At 32.8% G+C, this 14724-nt stretch overlaps 1 protein-coding gene across 6 annotated transcripts; it reads right to left on the reverse strand.

The window, feature by feature from the left end:
- Positions 1-3412: 3412 nt before the first annotated feature.
- Positions 3413-14548, reverse strand: LOC101502927 (synaptonemal complex protein 1-like). Of its 6 annotated transcripts, none has more exons than XM_073364945.1 (19): positions 14212-14547; positions 14050-14099; positions 13707-13914; positions 13481-13606; positions 13272-13370; positions 10173-10849; positions 9842-10090; positions 9626-9754; positions 9474-9542; positions 9291-9401; positions 8896-9003; positions 8694-8804; positions 8539-8625; positions 7143-7205; positions 6934-7041; positions 6679-6765; positions 6474-6533; positions 6167-6267; positions 3413-3687 (listed from the first exon to the last, which is right to left on the reverse strand). In XM_073364945.1, the coding sequence occupies exons 1-18, from the start codon at positions 14369-14371 to the stop codon at positions 6169-6171; spliced, it is 2601 nt and encodes an 866-aa protein (XP_073221046.1). In that variant the 5' UTR covers positions 14372-14547; the 3' UTR covers positions 3413-3687; positions 6167-6168. The 6 variants fall into 6 exon arrangements, 5 of the variants coding, with proteins under 5 accessions (XP_073221046.1, XP_012568366.1, XP_027187484.1 ...); XM_012712912.3 differs by lacking the exon at positions 3413-3687 and adding an exon at positions 4467-4778 and having other exon boundaries at positions 14212-14546; XM_027331683.2 differs by lacking the exon at positions 3413-3687 and adding an exon at positions 4467-4778 and having other exon boundaries at positions 13707-13969; positions 14212-14302.
- Positions 14549-14724: the final 176 nt, after the last annotated feature.

Raw genomic sequence — 14724 nt, forward strand, 5'->3', positions numbered from 1 at the left:
GCAATTTGTCCCAGATACACTAGCCCTATCTTTATCTCATATGTATTGGCTTTTCCTTTCTCTCTCTGAAGCATGTCTCTCTCTCCTTAAAGCAAATTCAAGTTTAAGTATTTTGAGTCTCTGATATTATTGGTTTGAAGCTTCCGAATGCAGTTTTTTAGAAGGATGGACCTTGCTTTGTTCAACTGCTTTCCATGAATTTCTCTCATGATAATGATCATTCCAGCTATCTGGCTAGGCTGCATTTATAGCAATTATCTCCGACTTCACCTGCATCCCTGAGTTACCTTTCCACCTTTTTATTATTATTTTGCATAGCAAAACATTGTTTCCTTGTAACAAGCTAAGCTTAGTAAGCTTTAGCTTGAGGGGGAGTGTCAGAATATTAGAAAATATCTTATAAGACCTTTTATATTATATTAGAGTATCTTGAGTTATTTTTTAGGATCAATTATAATCATAGAGATATCTTAGAATATCTCTCATTATTATTATGATTTATTCTGATTTAGGATTGAGTCTATGTTTCTCTATAAATAGAGATTAGTATTGAGTCTTTTGCAATCAAGTCAGCATTAAGCTATTATCAATAATATTCAAACCCTTATTATTTTCTCTCCTCCTTTTCTATAAAATCCCACAACTTCAACAGAGATTAATTCACTTTGAAGGAATATTGTAAGTTGTTGTGATCGGTTCTGTTTTTATTTGGAATTGTTGTGGGTTAGCCTATTACTTTGAACTCAGAATTTATGTAATTTGTGTGGAATTTTGTCCTTCAAAGTATGGTTGAGTGTCCTTCAAGGAATGGTCTTGTGTCTTTCACGACATGTTTTGTTTGTCCTTTAGCATGGTGTTTCATTGTCTTCAAATTATAATCGTTAAGTTAAATTCTAGCAGTTAAGCATAAATTTGAGACTTAGAATTTTTTCTAAATGTTTTTGGAATTTCAGTTTTTATGAAGTTGACTGTACTTGATCAGAGGCAAATAACAACCAAAGGTATGATCACTGGACCATAGCAGGAACAATCAGAGGCACGCTTAAAGAACCAGAGGTAGGAGCACCAGAGGTACAATTATTGGACCAGAGGCAAAAACACCAAAGGCACAATTACTGAACCATAGGCACGAACCAGAATCAACTTCACATGACCAAAGGCATGAAGCAATTAGAGGCATAATAATTGGCCCAGAGGCAAGTGTATTGACCAGATGGAGCCACCAGAAGCAAGTTTGCTGGATTAGAGGCAAGTTTACTAGACAAGAGGAAAACACTAGTGTCATGTTTGTTGGACCAGATACAAGTTAATTAGACCAAAGAAAAATACCAAAATCAAGTTTGTTGAACTAGAGGCAAGTTTAATGGACCAGAAGCAAACACTAGAAACAAGTTTGCTAGATTAGAGGCAAGTTTGTTGGATTAGAGGCAAGTTTGTTGGACCAAAGGAAAACATCGGAATCAAAGGTAAATGACTAGAGGCAGACTATTAGAGACACTAGACATTGAATTTTAATAAAAACATTGACTTTTGGGTTTTGCCTTTTTGTTGTGACTTTTCTGGATGTTGACTTTTGCTATATTGTTGACTTTCACTAGAGGCAAATTATTATAGGCATTTTGACCACAAGCTTGATTGCTTCACCAGAGGCAAACTTTCCCAAAGTCTATTCATTAGAGGCAGACTTTCTCAAAGTCTCTTCACTAGAGGAACACTTTCTCAAAGTCTATTTTTCTTTATCAAAGGAAGACTTCAACATATGTACTGAGAGCATAACTAAATTAGAATCAGATATAGTCTTGACAAACTTTCTTGTACCATCAGAGGCAGAGGAAGCCTAATGCTTTGTATCATTAGAGGCAGTGTTTCAGAGGCACTTTTTTCATCAGCTTTGAATGCAGAATTTTCATGACTTTTTTTACTAATTCGTTAGAGGATATATCCTAATACCTAAAATGTTGTTTGTGGTCTTGAAATTGCACACTCAAATAAATCATTAATGCCTAAAATTGTTCCCACATATTTTGTTTTCATCAAAACAAGTTGGATCTTTTAGACTTGATACCAATGTTATTCTCACAAATTGTACATAACATTGTAATGAAGTATTTGAGTGAAAAGAAACCGAGGAGGAGGGAGTTTGACACTCATGGCTCACCTTTGCTTGAAATACATTTGTATAGATGTAAAGGCAAAGATTTAGAAGCATAACATATTGGTGTGTTTCACCATTTTCTATCCTCTCTCTTTGATGAAAAGATGACTTTCACTCATTTGCATACATTTTCTTGTTTTTCGGTATAAAAAACAAACAAAGGAAAGAAAAAATCTATTTCTTATTCATTTCAAGATGTAAAAAAGAGATGATGATTTTTCTACGGTTATATGAAAGGTGAGAGGACATTACTTGCTAAGGGTCAAGCTCAACTCGACGGCAACATAGATTATTTTCACTTTGTAAGATTCAAAAAGCTATGAGTCGTGTTGGTCGAGCACTTAAATTTAGGTTTGGTCAGAGATATTCAAGCTTGATAATTAGACACCCCAAACTAATACAAATGACTTGAATGACTAGCACGGCAAACTCAAATGTAAGCATTGGTTGCTTAGTAATATAATGGACTGTATATTTATTCGGCCCATAAATTCACACCCAAGTTTTCGCTAACATAGACATTGTACTTGAGGTTCACATGCATACTCCTCGTAAAAAAATTATACCCTCTATCCTACACTTATACTTCTACCCTATATTTTATATATACTATCTATTTTATCATTTTTATTTTATTTTTAAAAAAATTAACTCCACTAAATTCAATATAGATCTAGAAAATTTGAAAAAAAAGAAATTCAAAACTCGTGTTTTAAAAATTTTGATTTTGTGTATCGGATTTTTTTTTTTAAGTTTTTCGATACACAAATGTATTTTGGTAGGATGCAGGGTTTAAACCCTAAACTCTAGCCTTTGTGTACCAGAAAACTTGAAAATAAAAATTCAGGTACACAAACTTATTTTTTGTGTACTGCAATTTTTTTTTTCAAGTTTTCCAATACACAAGTGTGTTTGAGTAGGGTTTAACCCTAACCTTCCTGTACACATATGTATTTTCGAAAATTTGAAGTTTATGTATCAAAAAATATTGAAAAAATTGGCAATACACATGTAATTTTGAATATTTGAAGTTTGTGTACCGGAAAACTTTTTTCAAGTTTTCTAGTACAAAGTTCAAATTTGTTAAAAAAAAATGTTTCAGAAAATATTCTTTTAAAACTTTTCCGAAAATTTAGGAGAGCAAAAAGATTTTTAAAAAAATAAAAATAGTAAAATGAATAATTTGTATAAAATATAAGATAGTAATATAAGTGTTGGGGTACATAATATAATTTTCTCCTCATAATTATAGAAGAATCACAATTCTTTCTAACGGATGACATGAGTTATTCCCATGAAATAGATCTAGCGGACCCAACCTCTTGCATATTACACATTTGGCTAAATTTACTATTTGCACCCAGATCACAATATTTGTCCATGCATTGGTGTGGAAAGCTTCGCTCACAAGCATGAAAAAGAGGCTTATCCGCTCTCAATGCCACAAGCATCCATTTGTCACCAAGGTCGATGAGAGACGACACTTCACCTCCTAGGTTGTTTCTCTCACTCCATGCATTAGCGTGGATTTTCTGTAGAGTTATCAATTTCACAAATGTATAAAAAATTTCATAATTAAAAAAACTTCATAAAAGAAAGTCTCAATACTAAATAGCCTCTAAAAATTTGTGGGTTTAGTTGATTTATAGATCTATTGACAATCTTTTTTTTAAAAAAAATTTTCAACAAAAAAGTTTCGATTTTTTTCTGAAAAAATAATTTACAATTTTTTTTAAAATTCTTTTAGTTCAAAATCAAATCAACTTTTTTGATTTTTTTTTATTTTCTCACAATTTATGAGAAAAAAATGATTTAAATTTATTCTTTTGAGAAAAAATGATTAAAATTTTTTTTTTGAGAAAAAAAAAATTCATATGTTTAAAAAAAAAATCTCAAAATTAATAAAATATTGAGAGCCTCTAAGTCCCTCCATTAAGCCCACAAAAAATAATAAAATAATAGACTGAAACTTTAAAAAAATTATTTTAATAGGAGCCATAATATTAAAAGCTTAATAGAAAAAATTTAAAAGAGACCTTAAAGTTTAAGATTTTTTTAACAGCTCTAATCCTATCTTACAAAAGTGTGTCCACGCTTAATCGTGGAAACAATATGCTTAAACGTGCGTCCTTAAACAACTCCAATTGTAAATTTTTTAACTCTCGTTTAACCATACCAATGGGCTCACAAACATGCATATTAGTAACACATAAGCACATACCAAATGTACATTAACCACGTAATAGAATAGGGTGTTGCACATAGTCATTGGAGTGAAATGTGTGCACTATATAAAAACAATGCTAAGCGATTTAAAATGGTAATGAAATTTTTGAGGTTTTTTTTTAAAAAAAAAACAATATATTTACAAACCAAGCGTTTGCAATTTACAGTTATGTCCATATTATGAAAATATTCATAGGACCTTTTATTTTTTACAAGCCCATCCATCAGAGACTAGTCTGTAATGCAACCAGCAAACAGCTGTGAATTTACAAATTACACAGTGAACCAGCACTAGTCAAATCTGCCATTGTGTTAGCAGCTGTAGATCAAGCCCAACAAAAATAAAATTTCTTCCTGCTTGTGATCCGATGCTTTCAATCTCCATTCGATTTTCAGACTAGACCAGTTAACATAAAAAAATAGGGAATTAAAAGAAGACAACAAGAAGCCGAAGATCAATCACTCTATTGGGATTAACTAAAGATATTCAACTCTCAGCACTACAATGAGAATCACATACACATGTATATGCAATCAAATATATATAGAAAGGGGGCGGGGACAGACACAACACTCTAAAGCGAATTCTAAAGCACTACTTTGATAAATAAAAAATTAGAGGCCTTCTTAATGCTTGTAATAATATTCTATTATTTTGTTTTAAAATTTTACAATTTTTACTTTTTTAGATGCAAATATTTTTAACTAAGTAGTCAATTGTTGTATAATATTACACATGTTAAGTCTTTTCTTTGCTGTAATTAGAGATTTATTATATTTTCTTTAGGCGTAAACCTGCATAAAAAATAATTTTTTTGGGAGGCCTAATTATCAGTTTTGGCCTTGGGTGGGGTGAATAATTATTCCGTAGAGATTGAGTATATACACCTAATAGAGAATGCAAAATCCATCAATATTATTCCATTTGCCCAAGAGTAGCAGTTGTCTGTCAGATTATACAATTCTCCACCTATCCAGGTGAAATCTTGAGTCAGGATAAACAATGTACTACCACCATTATTTGTTTATTTCGTCCTCAATTTAAAAATGTGTACTCTAATTTCTGAGATGACTAAAAGTTCTAAAATTTGTGGTTCTTGGACCTATAACCCCCGACCAAAAGATAGAATAAATCCAACAGTGACAAATATTCTGCATTCCGGAATTCCCAAAAGCCAATGTAATGCAGTAACTTGGCAAGGATCCACCACACAAGATCCCACGAAAGATATGTTATACAAATGCAATAGGCCTTTCTAAGATCCAAAAGGGTCATCCTGTATCTTCAGTGGAGGAAAATCAATTTCTTGCTGCGTTATACAAGCACTATGTGAACAATCTTCCAGATATTTAATGTGCTTGTGTATCACAATTACATGGAAGTCATGAAATCTATCATGAATCCTCACAATTATGATGACATCATCATAGTTTCCACACAGCCTGGTTATTTTTCAAGTCCTTAAAACTGTTCTTTATAACTTATTGGCCACAATGGCATTTGAGAATTTAGCAGGCTGCAGCCCATGCAGAAACTATGGCTAAGAAAGTCAGACAAGAAGTTACAGAATTTTCCGGAAAATTTATTGTTCAGTAATAGTGCAGACTTCATATCTTTATTCGGGTATATGGTTAAAACTTTGTATAGCTGAGATAAAATTAGGTTGCAGAAACTTTGTATATCTTTATTCGGGCTTCAGTAATTGTACTATGACATTTAGTAGGAGTAAGCATCTTATTTCAAAGGAAATAAAACTCAGGATTATAGTTATTGATTATAAGTACCTCTAATCAAATGCATATGGATCATCTGCATATGGATTTAGAGACCCTTCTGAAAACAAATCACCAATATTTGAAGGAGGATGACCATCAACCCTCATACTCTGCATCAATAAAATGGAAAAAATATAAGCACACTGCTAAATGCCAGGAAACAACATAACATCCACAAAGGATTTACAAAGATTAGTATTCCAAGAAGTATGTACAAAGTAATTATACATGCATCTTGATATGTTAAAGCAACAATACTAAAAGCAAGGTTTACATGACATACCAAAAATAGGTACAATTCAGCTGAGTTAATTACCTTAACAACAGTTCTAGGGGTATTTGTTTTCGGTGTATTTATCTTTTGTTTTCTTGGGTCCTGAAAGAGAGAAGAAATACAATATTTACAGGCATATAAGTCTTCACTTTCTTAAAAAAAAAAATTTATCTTCACTTGGAAGCCAAGGCATCTGGTGTGGAAATGTAGTTCATGTGTTAATCCTTAGAGAGAAACAGATACATGCCTCAAACAAGACAGTACTTCTCGTTTTCCTTTTCTTGGTAATTGTTCTTCCATTAGAAGTCTCAACTTCATATTCTCGGCGAGTTACCTGTTTATTGAGTATAAGAGCATAGACAATGGCAATTGTTAAATATGATTTCGGACAACCAATTGAAAAGCCTAAAACATTGAACATTTTCTAATTGTTATGTAATTACTGCAATATAAGGGTCCGTCCTGTTGGCATTCGCAATGGGTTCATAGAAACGTAATTCACCTTTCTATGATGCTTAGGAATGCCTCCTGAATTTCCTGCTTTTACGTTCTCCACTTTCTTCAACAACTTCGGCACTGGTGTTTCTGTTGCTTCAAAGTAAGGAGATTCCTATGACGAGGAGGTAAAAATGAGGTGATTTGGAGAGAACATAATGTTAAAAATGTGATTACTGAAGGAGAATTAAATTTCTTTCTTCGTGAAATTCTTACTAGGTCACGCTGACTCCTTTTGCCCCCAAAAGAACTCCTCTTGATTGATGAAACGGAGTAATCCTACCACATTGAAGGAAAAAAAAATATGTTCGTTTTGGAAATTCATTCAAAATTCATTGGAAATATTGATTAAATTTGCACAAATTTACTCCGTCTAATTTATTCTGACATCAATCACCCAGATTGTCATTATATTCATATATATGTTCATTGCATTTCCCGTAGTGAAGACTGATTAGATCTTTTAATAACTCATAATTCATCCTTAACGGCGAGCGTTTAATGATTAAAAAAAAAAATACTATTGCTATTACCTCTCCATGCAAGAAACTACTATTTCTAGCTTATATTGTGTTTTTTCTAATGTTATTAGAAATAGTATTTGAACTAATAACTTAGATTTTTTTTTTTTTTTGCTAGTTTTTATCTATAATATTTTAATCAAGTTTCCCTTTATCCATCTCTTAAAAAAAATAGGTTATGGTAATTTTTTTAAAAGTTATTAAGTCTTTAAAATATAAAATTTAAAAATTCATTTATTAAAATAATTATGTGGTCAAGATTTAATCATCTCATTGTAAAACTCTTGCTCCATATATATATATATATATATATGGTCTAATTTCATTAGCGAAATTCATAATTAAGATGAATAATTTTTTACTGAATTAGAGAACATATTGCGTACCAAAAACATATTAAATTTATACAAAAATAATCGTATCAACTTGCCATTACAATTATATCATCTCATTTCATTTGATAAAAGTATTTAAAAATGAGAATAAAAAAATAACATACAAATTTTTAAGAAAATATATAACTTGAAATAAGCATTTAAATTGATAATTATATTAAAATGATAAACATGTCCTATTGTGTTTTTTTTATATTAAAGAACTAGGTCAACAACTAATTTATAAAAAACTTCAAATTCAATCAATTAATTTTTCAACTATTTACATTTTGCTAAAACTTTGTTTATCTAGTATCAACTACCTTATCTTATGTTAACTAACTTATCCTAATTTTATTAAACAAAGCCTATGTAGCACATTCTATTACTTTGTGTATGATTGATTTGAATATTCAAGTAATGGAATATAAGATAGGTTTGGTGGCTGAGTTGGAAGAGTTAATGAATTGAGGGATAAGGTGGTCTCAAATTCAATATCACCTCCAGTATAATATTAACTAATAAACAATTAATATATCAACATTGGTCGTTTAAAATAAAAAATTGAATATGCAAGTTAGCTTCTGTGATATTGTTTTGGTTGCAGATGGATATCTTATAAGATATACAAATGATCTGACAGACATAATATATTTGTATCACAACATGCAAATCAACTAATAGAGGCAGACTCAGAGATTGGTTACACAAGTCAACCTGTTTCGAATTCACTTCTTGGTCCTCTTTTGGCTTGTCGCTCATCACTTTCCATTGCAACTGCAGCAAAGCCCTTTGCCTGTCTTCCTGTAAATATTGGGGGAAAAAATCACATTCTATGATGAAATTAATTTATCTTATCAGGTATTCCATACTTTTGATTTTTGGAGATGCAACTCCTCTTCCAGCTTCCGACACTCATCTTCAAGTTCACACCTCATTGCTTTAATCTGAGCTTCATGGTCATTCCTCATAAACAGTGTTTTCTACATGTAATCAAGGTATTAGGCTATTACAGATGAAGTAATTTTGTACACAAATCATAGCTCAGGTCTTATTTTGGTGGGTGTGTTCCACCTCTCTTAATTCATTTTCAGCTTGCAGTTGGGCACGCTTTAACTGTTCACTGTGTTCAGTTAGCAGGCGTAGTTGCTTCTTGTCATGTTCCTGCTGCATATTAGTAACCTGTAAATGGGACACAAAATTAGCTTACCTCAGTGTTTGGAAGATGTCAACGTAATGTCAAGCAAATCTCATACAAAGAGAAGTAGTGATGCTATTATATCATCACAGGGATAGTGACAGTACTAATTCAAAGAAACAGAATTTTATATAAAAAAATATGGCTTATTTGAACCAAATATTATGCAAATTTCATAAAGACAACTTATAATCCCATGAAACAGAAGTGAACCACCAAAATATTTCTTAGAAGTCAATAATTTTTAAATTCTATACTATTAAATACATACCAGCTTAGTGTGTTCCTCTTGAATGTGCGTCAACTGCTGCCTCGATTCATCTTTGCATTCTGCAAGTTTTTGGTCACACCTTGCCTCAATTTCTGCAATAGCCTTGTCAGCCTGATGGTTTAAATTGGTCAGAAATGTGTCACTGGAAAGTAAGTGCTACAAAGACTATATATCATAGCAAACCTTGTCTTTTTCCATGTTGACAATTTCCATCTTCTCTAATTCATACTTCCTTTTAATTTCATTAATAGCCTGTTCAAATACTGCAATTGTTACAAGAAGTTCTTGTACAATACATCAAGCACATATGGTAGGTAACCAGATACATGTAACACCTGATCATTTCTCTGAGATATTTCTTTTAAATGCTTAGACAATTCCAACTGCTTATTCTCTGCCATTTGATCATATTGCTTTCTAGCTTCTGCAAGTTTACTTTCAGCAGTGGTTAATAATGACCGATTCTACAAACACATGAAGAAAAAAAACTTAATTATTACACAAAAACCAGTCGGGAAATTGCAGTATGCACTATATTTTCGCTCCAAAACCTCAGTGATCTGATCTTCCAGCTTCTTTTCCTGTTCTTTATACTGCAAAATGCATTGTTCTTTCTCCTCTAAGACATTATGAAGCTTTAGGGCTTCTTTATCAAAAGAATCTGCATGTTGCTCTAGTTTCATCCTCTCCTTTTGCAGAGAATCAATTTCCTCTGATTTCTTCAATATGTCTGCCTGCATTCTTTCCATATTTTCTTTGCTTTCGGTCTCTAAAGCTGAAATTTTGAGCAGTAAACCTTGCTGCAAAGCATTAGATATCCAGATAAAGAACATGACAATGTATGTTCATACGCTGTTAACGAAAGCAAACTAATTGTAATACCATTTGGTTCTCCAATGATCTAGAACTTTCTAACAGAGTTTCAGCTTTCTCCTCTAATTTGGAAATTGTGACCTCTGCTTCTGCCTTCTTTGAGATTAAAGCTTCAGCTTCTGACTCCAGATGCTGAATTTTCTCAGCAGCTAATCGACAGTCCTCTGTATACTGTACTACAGTAGACTCTTGGACTTTGCATAGCTCATTTAAACTATTGCTTAACTCGTGATTTATCATTTGAATTCCATCCTTTTCTGATGACAAGGTCAAGAACCTTTTATGAAGCTCATTGTACTGGTTTTGAGCATGCTTCGCGAAAATGTCTCTTTCCTGCTGGACCAACGTGAAGCAAGAAGTGTAGAGAGAGTTCATTTTATCAAACCTGCTCACAAGGTTCAAGCTTTCTTTGTCCAAATTCAACAAATGTGCAGCCATCCCCTGAAGTGATCCTTCAAGGTTTTTAATTTCCTGAAGCGACGTGCCAAGCTTTTCAGCAAGCTCAGCCTTGCAAAATTGAAGATCACTATTTTCTTTCTCCAATTTCTGTTGACTGGCTACATGATGTGTAATTTCTTCCTCTTTGACTTTTAATTGAAGGTGAAGCTCTCCCAACATGGAGTTCAAATTTTCTGTAGCCAATCTACTAGCAGTTAACATGTCTTCTAAATTCTTTATCATGGTATCTGCAAATAAATTAGCATTCCATAAAACAATACAAATCAGTTGCAATTTGAAGATGCTGGACATTCACCATGATGAAGCTATATGGATTTATGAGGGAAAGAAGGAAAATATAAAATAGAAACCGAATAATCTGAAATCGATATTGATTTAATTTAATATAATATGATTTGATTTGATAGAAAAGAGTACTAAACCCACTACCACATGAAAAGGAAGCCACTTAGTGTCTTAGTCTATGACATTTACGATGTGTGTCTCTAGAACCTTTAAGAAGACCTCCTGATGTTATTTTAACATTAGGTCATTTTTTAAACATCTTAATCAGGACCTTCCAAATGAACCTAAAAGAGAAGTTACTCTTACATGCCTGTTCTTAAGGAATGTAACATAGTTTTAAGTTAGGAAGAAACTCTTATGCGTAAAGTTATTAGATATTTTTGTAGTACAAAAAGCAAAGAATGTGGATCTTTATATAGTCGTAGTAACAGTATAAATAGAGTTATAAGGTCAACATGTGTATATAACCATTCTAAAACTTTAATGAAATGACAAGAACTATTTGGACCAAGGTAATTCTGTGAAAGTGTGGCGTTTGGTTATTATTTTGTTGCATCTAAACCCTAAACCCTAAACTTCAGATGACTGAACGTGACCTACCTAGGTACCTGAACAAAGCACAGTCCAGCAATGACAATGAGGAATTAGAGCTGCTTCTTGTTGGTGACGAATTACAAAGGCTGTTGACTATGCTCAATAACATGATCGTGATATTCATTCTCCATGGTCTCCACAAAGGCGTCGATTCAATTCAAAATCAGACTCCAAGTAATTCTAATATCCCTATGGTTGAGGAGTGGTTGGAGTCCCCTCACCAGAAGCATTAGTTGAAGATGACTTTCAAACAAAATCCAAGTCTTCTACTTTAGTCTCCAATTTAGTGTGTTTGAGTTTATGCCGATAACTGTCAAACTATAATTTCTAAATCAAAATTGGTTTTCCTTCCATATCTCTTTGTTTGACTAGAAGTGATGAAAAGTAGTTTTTGTAAGTTGAAAAGTTTACACTGAGTTCTATATTAAACTTTCTTTTGTACAAGAACATTAAATCATAAATCACTTCACTTTACACTCCATTTTACAGAAACAATTTTACAAAATCAAGCTTATTTAGAATCACGTTTGTCAAACAGTCATCCAAACAAACTTGATTGAGAGATGTGGTAGAAGAAACCTCCACTATTGTAATATTAAGCATGATGAGAACACCTAGGATTTGTGTTATTTGTTGCACATTTTTCCAAATAAAACAACTAATGTAGTACAGTCCTTGCAATCAGCTATTGAGCAATACACCGAGGAGCTCAAGGGATATCATCCCTTAGATATAAAGAATGTGTTCTACTTAAGACAGCATAACAAGCTTCTTCCTTAAACATTGGAAACCAATAAAACAGGAATCAGAGATCAACGAGTACAATGATACAGAAGAGGCAATGTATGACATCTAAAAAGTGGTGTGTGAATTGCACACACAGACACAGGCAAGTTAATTTATGCATGTGTGAATGGACAGATGCCTATGAAATTTTGGGTTTCACCTGGTCTGAAGTGGCAAACCTCAGGGAATGGTTATTGATCAAAAGAGTGGCAATGGTAGTTGAAGGCAACGATGATTATGAGTGGCAACACTGAAAAATACAATGAAAATGTTCGTAGCAGAAATTGAGGTAGCTAGGGTTTTGACTTAGATGCAAAGTCTCCCAGATCGGGAGCTTAGATACCAACTTGGAAGGTTTGAATAATCTGAATATTATTGATTATTGAGTTACAAATTTCACCTCTATTATATAGATTATTTCTGTATTTTTACCTTGAATATTTATGACAAACTTTTTTCTCTGGCATGCCAACTCACATAAATGCTTTCTGGGCTTGAAATTAAGACAAAAGGATGATTAACACTACCTTGTACCGATTACCACAAGAGTTCCATAATGAAACCTTAGATTAGTTATATAAGTAACAATATCCATACCAAGAAATCAGACTCGTTAAAAAAAAATACTACACAAGATAATAAACTATCAACAAAGAAAGCCGGGAAAACATGATTGAAAATCTGCACCTTCCACTTTCAAATTAAGACCTAAACGATATATAATATACACAATCCTTTCTAATGACCTTTCTAATGTAAAACTGCATAAATATATCATTCATTCTCACATTCCTTATGTATATATTTCTAATATTTATACTTACACAGTTATTGAACGTATGAACCTAGTGGACCAAAACTGTGTTTAAGACATCAGACACTGTTTAACTAAATCATTAATTAATTATTCCTATTCTTGACATAAAACATTCAAATCATGCCATATAAATCCTTAGAAATAATTCTTTGCAATGTAATTCTCACCTTTCTCTTGAATAACATTGGCAGCTTTACACTTTTCATCGCTGTGAAACTTCTCCCTTTCTTCTGCAGCAAAATTGAGCTTCTCTAGCTCATTATCCCCTGTAATAAGGATTTCATATTGGAATTTAGAACCTCACAAACAAATAAAACCAACCAATTTTTCAAATCAACTGTTTGACGAAAGTCTAAAACTAACAAAAAGAACTTACGAATTTTTATTGTTTCCTGTGCAGAATCAAGCTTCAAAGACAAATCGTCCATCTGTTTATTCAAACTCTCAAGAGCATCTGAACTCGCTGACAGTTTATTTTCCAATGTTTCCTTATCTTTCTCAGCTATGACAGGACGGAAAAAAAAAAGTAAAGAAAATTACAGATGATAAAATGAAGAAAAACAAAAATAGATATATCTGAGAGATTGGATGGTCATATATACCATCCTGAACTAAACTAGCCAACTGTTGTAGAGTCTCAGTAAGTTGATCACACAAAGTCTTAGTCGATGAGAATTTAGATTCAAGTCCTTTCCAGAGTTTCTCATCTTCCCTCTGCTTCACCTTGAGCTTTGCGTTTTCGTTGAAAGCATTCTGCAATTTTTCTTCTAATGCACGAATATGCTCCAGCGATTTCTTTAGCTTAGTATTCTTCATAGGAACAGCAAGAGAGTAATAATCATTCAATACATAGCCAAACGAAACCCTAAGCAACATACATTTCGACATGAGAGCATTCTTCGTCGTATAGCACGCGCACAATCACAAATTAGAATCATATCATACCGCAATTTCAAGATCAGTCTTCACTGAAGCTTGCTCTTTCACCAATTTCTCTGCACATGAAGAAATCAAACGATGCATAGCGACATTACGATCAAAACTTCCGATCAGAATCAATATAAAAGAACAAAAAACAGGAAATCGAAGCGAAATCGGTATCGAAACCTGCGGTGAGCTTCAGATTAGCAAAACTCCCCGATGAAACGGAATCTGGGGAAGGACGCGAAGAGAGTGATGATAATGGCTTCACAGTTCCCGATGCGGAACCGTACAACGATTTGAATTGGTCGATGCTCTTGGAGATTGGGAATCCTCGCTTCTGCATTGTGAAGATGGAAACCGAAAACGAGAAATAGAACCCTAGAAATCTGAGTGAAGAGTTTGAACGTCTATCTTCTCCCTCACGCTACTCTGTTTATCGCTCTGCAAAATTGATTCAGAGTGTAGTTGAAATGTAGTTAGGCGCCATAGTGACGCATAATTTATATTAGCGCGCGAGCGTCCACAATTAGTTAAGGAAACCGTTAAAATGCTGAGTTCTGATTTCACCCTGCTTTTGTTTTTTGATTTTTGTTTTTTGTTTTTTTTTTCTTTCTTTTATTGAATATCATGTGAGATGAGTTATTTTAAGATTTCATCTAAATAAAAAAAATTATTTTTTTAAGTTGAAGTTGAGTT

The sequence above is a fragment of the Cicer arietinum genome, chromosome 2, assembly GCF_000331145.2.
Source record: "Cicer arietinum cultivar CDC Frontier isolate Library 1 chromosome 2, Cicar.CDCFrontier_v2.0, whole genome shotgun sequence".
Classification (NCBI taxonomy): domain Eukaryota; kingdom Viridiplantae; phylum Streptophyta; class Magnoliopsida; order Fabales; family Fabaceae; genus Cicer; species Cicer arietinum.